The 9,860-nt window shown below is 53.0% G+C and overlaps 1 protein-coding gene across 1 annotated transcript in view; it reads right to left on the minus strand.

Moving 5' to 3' along the window:
- SIGLEC15 (sialic acid binding Ig like lectin 15) overlaps positions 1-9,085 on the minus strand; it is an 11,336-nt gene extending 2,251 nt beyond the window's left edge. Inside the window, exons 1-3 of the mRNA XM_025038546.1 lie at positions 9,034-9,085; positions 606-665; positions 5-251 (exon numbers count right to left, since the gene is read on the minus strand). Of these exons, the coding sequence (XP_024894314.1) occupies positions 5-251; positions 606-665; positions 9,034-9,085 (359 nt within the window). The remainder of the gene's footprint in view (positions 1-4; positions 252-605; positions 666-9,033) is intronic.
- Positions 9,086-9,860: the final 775 nt, after the last annotated feature.

Raw genomic sequence — 9,860 nt, forward strand, 5'->3', positions numbered from 1 at the left:
GCGCGGGTTGCCCAGCAGGCGGAAGCGGCCGTGCAGGCTGAGCGCCGTCTGGCAGAGCTTGCTGCCGCTCGCCGCCGCGCACCGGAACACCTGCGGGCCGGCGTAGGGCTCGCCGGAGCGCCAGATGGCAGTCAGAGGCCCATCGTAGTGGCGGTGCGGGTGCGTGAAGGTGCAGGGCAGAATGGCCGCCTCGCCCGCCATCGCACTCACCTCTGCCGGCACCTGCATGGACCAGTGCTGCGACGGGACACCTGCAGGTGGGCGGGCGGGGTGCGTCAGCCTTAGCCCTTCGGCTCCCGCGCAGGACTCCGGAGGGACCCCCTGTGGGGTCTGGACACTCCAGGACTCCGGAGGGACCCCTTAGGGTGGGGTCTGGAGATCCACCCCGTGACTCGAGAGGCATCTCCAGGGCCCTTGACTCCGAAGACTCACCAGGTGCTTGAACCCTCCCCCACTTTCCTGGGACTATTTGCTTCTCTCTTCTCTCTGGGTGATTCCACCTCACCTAAGGCCGGATGACCCCATCACTTCCCCTGTTGCAGAAAAGCCCTGGGTTCCTGAGATTCCAAGACCTCCAAGATAATGAGAAGAATAAATGCACTTACTGTGCACGTCTGTGTTGAGCAAGTTCCCAGTAGTATCTCTTTTGGTTCTCACATATGATCCTAGAGGTAAACACAGTTATCCCTGGGTTACATGTTAAGGAACCGAGGCACAGAGAGGTTGAGTAATTGCCTGAGGTCACACAGCTAAGATGAGGCAAAGCCATCACTGAAACTCAGAATGGCCTGACTCCACAGCCCGCACTCTAGTGAACTATAGGTGTGGAATGTTGGGGCTCATCCAAGGAAACCAACAGTCTCATTCAGAGAGGGGAAACTGAGGCTCGGGAGGGGATGGTATGTTTTGAAGTTAATGTGTTGAGTTAGTGGATGAAATTCCTCTAGAATCTAGGTCAACCCAAGTGGACTTTCCAAGTGGTTAATGCCTAGTAGACAGGGAGCTGAGAGGCCGAGAGTGGTGAGCGGTTATCCTGCCTCCTTGCTCTGTGCAAGCACCTCTGGACTCAGTTTCCTCACTTCCTGCATTGTGAGCCTCTGAAGTCTGGTTGAGGTAGGATCCGGAACCACTCTGCCTCCAGCTCACAGAGCACTGGTGAGTCACACTGCCTGTGCACTTGAATATGTGCTGCTTTGAGAGAGGGGTGAGCAGGGTAGATGGGTGGGTGTCAGTGCTGGTTCTGGGAGGATCATGTCAGGGGTAGTGCCTCCCCAAAGAGGGAGAGCAAGCTTCACAGCTAGTGCTCCAGGTGCGGTTCACAAAAGGGATATTTAGAGGGAATAACATTGCAGCTCTTGTATTTCCTAAGGGCGTTGCAATTTACATAGTTCTTTTACATACATCATGTCACATGACCTTCAAAACACCCGGGGTAGAAAAACAGGGCAGATATTGTTGCAGATGAGAAAGTAGAGACCCAGAGTCACATAGACAGAAGTTGGGAGAAACCTAGCTTTTCTGACTCCAAGTCCAGTGCTCTTTGCTCTTTGTGGTAGCCCGACCCCAACTCATGCCCTGGGCAGGAATCCTCTCAGCTCACAGCTGGCAGACCATCCTCCAGGGAGCCCATCCCATCTACAAGTGATCTACAGGTCAGGGCATTCCTCCTGCACAGAAACGAAGTCACTCACTACCCATATGACCACCAGTGCTCTTAGGAGCATGCACATCCCCTTCTTGTGGTGGCCTTTCCAGGATCCCAGACCCATTAAGCCTTCCTTCCTTTGATGGAAGTCCCAGGCCCCTCCCCATTCTCACTGCCTGCTGGGTACTCGCCCAGCAGTGTAGTGTCCTGACCCAGGGCTCCAGGTGTGTGCTCCAGCTGCGTGGGACCAGCAGAGTGGGGTACGAATTGGCTGTGTGAGCTGTGCCTTGTACACAACCTCATTTTGTGCTTGTTCTGAGTTTGCAACCAAGTAAAACCACAAATTCTTTTTTCACACAATCTGCTTCTAAGCCAAATCTCTCTTCTTCTGGACAAGTGGAATTATGCTTTTGAACTCGAATGGAGCACTTGCCATTCATCCCTAGTAAGATCTTGTTTGCTCAGTCGTTAATAATCAAAGGGCCTAGTTCCAAATTTGTGAAACCTTTTCTGAAGCTTTTGCTGGTTCAGTCAGCACTCTCGGTGGCAGAAAGCGTCTGCCGAGATGCTCCTGAGGCTCCGCCCTCCCTCAGTTTCCCTGTACTTCTCACCCTCTGTAACCTCGGGCATTCCAGATTCCCCACGTATTGTTTGCCGTTGTGTATTCATCAGTTAGCAAAGATTTATTAGACACGTCCCCACTCTAAGCCAGGCACTGGGATACAGCAGGAGTTACAAAGATCAATAGAGTACCAGCCTGCTGGAGCTTGTGGCTCAGAAGGGGAGACAGATCTGGGGACACATAATTATACTGCGGCCTGCCAGATGCTCTCATGAGGGACACAATGTTCCCTCTGTCCGATCATGGTTTCTGGCCCATTTCACTCGCTGGCTCCCTTCTTACCTATAGTGGGAGGCCTTCCTTGAGTCCCAAGTCTAGGTCTGGTGCCCCACCCCTGTGCCCCAGGGCTGGCAGAGGTACGTCCTCTGTATGGGCACTTCCTCTGTATTAACTGTGTGTCTTGCTAGGGCACCCAGAGGTCATGCAGGGACCCCATACGTGAGGACATGGACTACGTGTGTGAGGTCACACTTGTGTTGTTATTGCCCAGCACGATTCCTGCCACATAGTAGGTAATGTTGAATGGAATCGCTGACAGAGCAGAAGCAAAGATGATCAGGCTGGCTGGGTGTGGGGTGGAGAAAAAGGCATCGTGCAGATATTAGGCAGGCAAGCGGGGCGTGGTGGGGGGGGCGGGAGATGCCATTTCAGCAGAGCCTTGAGAAAAGAGTGGGATGTTACTAAGCCTTGAGACAGATTGAAGGCTTTTAGACAAAGGGGACAACAGGGCAACACCAGGAGGCAGGGACTTCAGCAGAGAGGTTGCAGGGAACCACAGGATTAGAGTTCATAGTGCTTTAGAGGCTCCTTGGGGGCCATACCTCATCTCATTTCACGTGCACGATAACCTCACAAGGGACTGTCATTAGCCCCTTTTAGAGAAGGGGGATCTGGGGCTCAGAGAGCTCAAGTGACACAGCCAAGTCATTTGATCCACCAGAAGCAGAGACAAGGCTTTACCATTCCCTCCGGCAGCTCATACCCATCTCTTAGGACAGGGAAGGGACTACTCCTGAACTGGAGCCACCTTCTTGTAGGGTCTCTAATCTGCTTCTCTCAGGTCTGTGAACCTCCAGCAGTCACATTCCCCTCTGTCCAAAATACCTCCTTTCAATGGTGCGCCACGGGGCATGATAGAAAGCATCCCAACTTTGGCACAGCTGGACCTGGGGGATAATCTCACTTGTCATCCTTTCATCAGACTTGTATTCCTCACCCAATCTGTGCCTGGCACTGTTCTAGGCTCTTTCACTCACAGGGAGATGTTTGGGCGAGTTTCTTAATATCCCAGGTCTCAAGCTTCTCTGTGGCAAAAAGGGGAACATAATACCTTCCTCATAGGATGGAGGAGTGGATGAAATCGCATATGTAGATTACAGTGTCTGACCTTCAGCAAAGGCTCAATGCCTGTTAGTTCCCTTACTTTACGGCCCTGCAAAGGGAGTGAGAATAGAAAGGGTTGGGGTGGGGAGTGCTGACCAGTGGTGGAGCAGTGCTCTTGGCATATAACCCAGGGTGACGCCACAGGGGGTCGAGATGTTGATACCCTGACATGGCACCTTGCAGCTTGATTTGGCATCTTAGACCACGTGAAATAGAATAGCCCAGCCCTTACCCTTAACTCACCTGACAGCTAGTATTTATTCATGTATTTATTCACTCAGTAGATATTATTGAGGGTCTATTGTATGCTAAACATTATACAGGGTGTTAGGGATACAATGACAGTGACAATTAGTGGCCCTCCTCAGTATGTTTACCGTCTGGTCACTACTCGGCCACTGTTTGTTTTTCATTTATACACAATTAAAATAGCCTAGGGAAATAGAACGTGAAAAGCTGGAAAGTGGGTTCTGTTTGGAGGCCCACTGAAAGAGCCAGAAATGACAACTGACATTTGGTCAGGGAGGAAGGGTCCAGTAAAAATAATGAAATGACAGCTCAAGACAGAAATGATGAAAGTACAACACAAAAGGGACCATTTAAAGAAGCGAGAGCAGAGGGTCTTCAGGCATCACGACACTGCAGCAGGCTGGTATACCATATGTCCGCAACCATGACTTGAGTCGCCTTGCAAAGATTCGTTGCCAAGAGAGGCACGTTCTCCAGATGGGGGATCAGGGGTCTGTCTGGGGCTCTAGCTCTGGCTAGACTGACCCTGACTTTGTGACCTTAGGCAAGTTCCCATAGCTCTCTAGCTTCAGTGGGCTCATTGTGAAATGATGTGTCTAGATGTTTATTAAGGTGACTTTTTGGTCTAAAAGTCTATTGTGAAAATGATATTTGGATTAAAATGACAAGGAAGTCCATAAAGCATTTTAGAAACACGTCTATCTAAATTAAAAGATTTTTAGGAACTTAAAAAACAAGCCATTAGATATCCAGAAAACTCAACTCCCAGGAAAGATGCAACCATGCCTCAGTAGTCTCACACAGCCATCTACCACCCTCCCTACATCGCTCCCTCACGGCGATGGGTGCTCAGCGGGGAGGGGCCAGGGCTGCAGCACAGGGCACCAGCTCCTGTGTCATCATAATCATGTCTCAACTAAGGAGTAGTTGACTCTCCCTGGACTTACTGTCCCAAAGCCCTATGCCAGTGGTGCCAGGGCGCCAGGGCGAGATGAGAACTCGTGGGAGAGAGAAGCATATCTGCAGAACCTGGATGGGCAGAAGCAGCATCTGGATGGATCAGAAACAGAAACCTTGGTTTGGGCCACAGCTGACCAAAGGTTTCAGCCAGTCAGTGCCTTGGGGCGGAGGGAAGAAGATGTGCCTGGGAGGTCATTTTCAGTGTGTTCTGTGCTATTGGGCTTCTGTTGACTATACAGAAAACCATTTATTGATTTTGTCACGGAATGTGGGTCCATCTCTGTTCGTGAATCACAGACAGGAAAGCAACCCCGCGGTGGTCATGGACAGTGGCCAGTGGGAGTTCCCTCATGGAATGGAGCTTGAACAAGAATTAGGGCTTCTGGGTGGGCTTTGTGTGATAATTTTCTGGAGGAAACAAGTTATGGACTTCGAGGGGGAGGCTGATGCCAAGTTGGCAGTCACCCTGGACCTTCTGAGGGGTAGCCTCATGGCACTCAGAGCTGGGGCTCCTCAGAGGTCTGCTGTGCTGCTGCCATGATGGCTGGCATTACCAGTTGACAGGCAGCCATTGTGATGAGCCTGACTCTCGTAAGGGGGCCACCCTCTTCGGGAACGATGGGAGTGATAACAAGGGTGTTCTCAGAGAGTGACTCTATGGTGTCCTCTCAGGCATGGTGGCTCCTGGGGGTCAGGAGAAGGTGTTCTGGGGCCAAGGAAAGGTGTTCATCTTGGCCACCAAACCTCACCAGTTAGGTGTGGGGGTTGAGCTGGGGAACGTTGCCCGTCTTCCGGTTCCCTCCTGCCCCTCAGTTTGCTCCCGGAAGGTCTTCTCCATGGGCCTGCATGTTGTCCAGGTAGGTTATCAGTGGAGAAAGGTGAGAAAGGGGTAGAGTCTAGAGGGGCGAGGAGGGAGCTGAAAGAGGAATTCCGTTCTTCAGTGTGACCCACATCCAGAAGGTTCTAGGGGAGGGGTGAGGTACAGGGAGTACAGGGTCTGTGATCGCTTTCTGCCCTCAGGGTAATGCTGGCTTCCCCTTAATCCTCTCCTCTCTGGCTATTTGGTATGGCTATTTGCTGTCAGTTCACCTGAGCTGACAGATGCAGAGCCCCAGCTGACCCTGTCCTGGGGCCAGTGTCCACCACATGGCACTGCTCTTCAGAGTTCCGATTTAGCATGGCCCTGCCCATGCTCCCCTGGCCTCCTCCGGGGACACTGCTCCCTTTTCTCCTCCTCCTTGCTGGGTAGGACTTCTCTGCAGTAGCAACCAGGAGCGCAAGAAGCATCCTGGCTCATTCAACCCTCCCCTTTCCTCCTGGACCCGTGACAGCAGCCCACCTCCTCCCTGACTTTTCCTTGCATCCCATATAAGCAGCCCCATGACCTCAGGTGACAGCTGTGATTTGTCTGGCCTTTTTGGTTTGTTTTTCTGCAGTGGTTCAGAGCTATTGGTCAAGTCAGTTCCTCTGAGCACCAAGCTTTGCCCCAGGCTCAGCACCACCGCACGTTGGCATAGGCGGTGTAAAGCGTGGGTTGCACTCAGAAGACTCCAAGTCACATCCAGGCGGTGACTTTCTAGAAGGTCATCTGACCTTAAAACAGGAACAAAGATCCTCACTTTGCAGGGTTGTGATGAAGAATAAATGAGCTGCTCGCCGGAGGCCTGCCTGGCACAGAAGTCCTTGAGGATGACAGCTACTGAGATTGCTGCACCTGCTTATCATAGCTCTGGGGACTGATAGAGGACTCTTCCAAGGTCACCCAAGTAGTCAGAGTTCCCAGACCACTCCCATGTTCCCTGGCACCTCCAGCTTTCTAAGAGCAGATTTTGAGGGGGACAGAGGGGAAGGACAAGGGAATGTGTGGAGACCCGTGGGGACCCCGGGAGATGAAGGGCCGCCCAGAGCACTGGGGGTTGGGGGTGGGTGAAACCTGTGTGAAGGAGGGGGCACCGGGAGTGGAAGGGGGGCTTCCCAGGACGATTCCTCCCAGTTTGCTTTGGTCAAGGGCCTGCCTTGGGCCCCACACTCAGAGGTGTAGATGGGGCGTGGCTGTGACTCAAGACTCACATTACCACCCTCACTCTGATCAGCAGCCCCTGGGGTTCACGCAGCCCAGGCCGGCCCAGCGTGGTCCAGGGGCCTCCTGCGCAGTCCTGCTGCCCTGTGGAGAGGCCCGTAGGGAGACAGCACTGGAGGGGTCTCGGACAGTGGACCCTGCTCACCCTGGTTATGGGCCTCGAAGCAGCTGTGAAAAGAGTATGAAAAGCGTCCCGTCTCCGAGACGTTTCGCATGTGTGGCTGGGCCTTTCGGGTCATCTCAGCACACAGCTGGAACGCTTGTGTGGTTCGGGTTTCGCTCTTGACCGTGTGACTGCTCATGCTTCCCCTAAATCTTTTTGTGTTTAACTGATTCACAGCAGCTGACCTTCGGCAGGAGGGAAAACAAAACAAAACAAAACAAAACAAAACAACAAAACAAAACAAAACAAAACAAAACAGTATATATATAGTAGCGCACTAGCTTCTCTTGAAGCTGTGTGACTTTTGCAACATGTCACTGCCATTTATTGTACAACCCTTGAGTGCCAGGAACTGTGCTGGGGGTCTTTTATCCATGATCTAATTATTCTTCATCATACCACCATGAGGGGGCAGGGACCCCAGTTTACAGAGGCTCAGAGAAGTTAGGCAACCTGGCCAGGGCCACACAGCTAGTCAGTAGCAAAGCCAGCATTCGAAACCATGTCTGATGTCAACACTCTCATCCTGACCTGCCCTCTTATCTGCTCCGAGTCTGGGCAGGGTCAACTCCTCCAGCTTTTATCCACTAAGTGGGACCCAACCCTAAATCATCTCAGAAAGATGGCTGAGTCAGGTCAACTGGGAGAAGAAAGTCCTGTCCCCATCGGCTCCAAACCGCAGACTGCACGGGACAAAGGGTGGTGGTGGGGGGTGGTCCAGTCTAGGGCCACACGCACCTGGGTTCAAACCTTAGCTCTACCTCGCACCACTCACCGAACTCCGTGCCTCAGCTTCCTCATCTGTGGAAAGGGAATAGAATAGTTTCTTTCTCATGGGGTTCTGAGGCTCCTGTGAGTAACTAATCGAAGTGCCGGTGCTTAGTAAGAGCTCTGTGGGCACTTCCTGTTACCATCGAACCCAGACCCCGACTGGACTCGGCTCTGCGGTGAGTGCCGGAGAGGAAGGAGAGGAACCGAAGGAGTGGGAGTTTATTATCCCGGTGTGGAGACGGGAACCTGCATCAGGAATGTCGATTAACAGCTGACGACACCACGATGTCAGTGATGTCACCCTGCAGCATGTCACAGCCCGTGGCTGTGCACGCAGAGTCCAGGAGCACAGCGGTTGGAGGGACATTTCAGGCTGGGGTCGAGGGAAGGACTGAGGGCCGGACGGAGGGACTCAGTGGATGGCCTCTGTCATTTGTCCCAGTTGCCCTCCACAGCACGAATCGCCCCAGATGATAGTTGAAAAGGCAAATTCCTGGGTCTGCTGCCTGATTCTGTGATTCCACAGGTCTAGGGTGGGGCCGAAGGATCTGCGTTTTATCAAGTGACCACCCTTTGACGCACACTGTTCCCGGCCAACTCACTGAGCTAAATGACTAATGATATTGTTACTTAAACCTCCCACAAAAGTCACCCTTTGAGGTTTCTGCTGGGTGGTCAGGGTGCCCTCTATCACTTGCCCTATTCCCCATGCGAAATCACCCCCACCCTTACCCCAAACCATCGTGTGCTCTCTTCCCCACCCAAGACTGTGCCCGCCCATCAAGACGTAAATCACTTGGATGACAGCAACACCCAAAGTCTGTTCAGAGCCTGGACTGTGCTCCCTAAACCTTGCCCATTATCTCCCTGGATCCTCGCAGAAATGGGTGGAGCAGGCGGCCTTTCTACCGATGGGGAACTGAGGCCCAGAGAAGTCTGGGGCCTGCCTCAATCACCGGGAGCCCAAGGCAAAGCCCAGCTGTAAACTTCTGGTTTCTGTCACCACAGCCACCCAAAGCGCAGCTCTTCCACTTCCGCAGGCCTGGAGGGTCTGGGTGAACCCCACAGCTCTGAGGTCGAGGAAAGAAGGCTGTACCTAGGATTTCGTGAGCATCTATTCTGTTCTGAGCACGATCCAGAGAGAAGAGTAGGAAACTCACCCATCGAGAGGATGCACACCAGGCAGGCCAGGAGGCGGACGGACGCTTCCATGTTGTCGGCACCTGGAGAGCCCAGGCCAGCCCCTACCTTCGGCCAGACCACCAGTGCGAACACCCCTTGGTGTGGGTGTGGGGGGAGGAAGGCGGGAAGGGGCGGGTGGCGTGCCCAGGTCTGCGCCCCTGCTGGGCTCTGCAGGCGCTGGAGGAACTGGGGAGAGGCCGCCAGGCTGCCGAGGTAAGATTAGAGACCCGTGGGGTTTAGTCATGCGGAACACCAAGAGGAGAACCACTGGATGATTTTCCAGGACAGGAAACAGAGAAGTGGATGGGGAAGGACAGGGGCCTTTCCTCTGGCTGCTGGTCCCTTTGAACAAACTACTTGCTGTGCTTATGCTGCCCTCCCTTCCTCCCTCTTTCTTTCCTTCCTTCCCCCTTTCCCTTCCTACATTTTCAGTGTTCCAGGATGGGTTTTCTCTCTCTCCACCCCCTTCTTTTCTCCCTTCTTCTCCTGGCTTCTGGAGAGCAGTTTTGACAAGATGGTGAGAGAGTGTGAGGAGAAGCCTGCCAACATAATAACTCTTCCAAATGTGGCCATGGAAGGTTGTCAATACTTGCAAGGAAAAGGCTTATCGACAGATGATTAACTTTCATGTCCGGAGCCCCTCCACAGGGCCTGGGGTCTTAGAACTGCACTCTCGGACTTTGCTGGTCATAAGAATGGCCTGGGGAATCTTGTTAAAATGCAGATTCTGACCCAGTCCCCGGTGCTGCTGCTGCTGCTGGTCCATGAGGCACACTTCTAGCAGTAGGAGCTAAAAACCCCTCAC

This window comes from Pteropus alecto, unplaced genomic scaffold, assembly GCF_000325575.1.
Source record: "Pteropus alecto unplaced genomic scaffold, ASM32557v1 scaffold146, whole genome shotgun sequence".
NCBI lineage: Eukaryota > Metazoa > Chordata > Mammalia > Chiroptera > Pteropodidae > Pteropus > Pteropus alecto.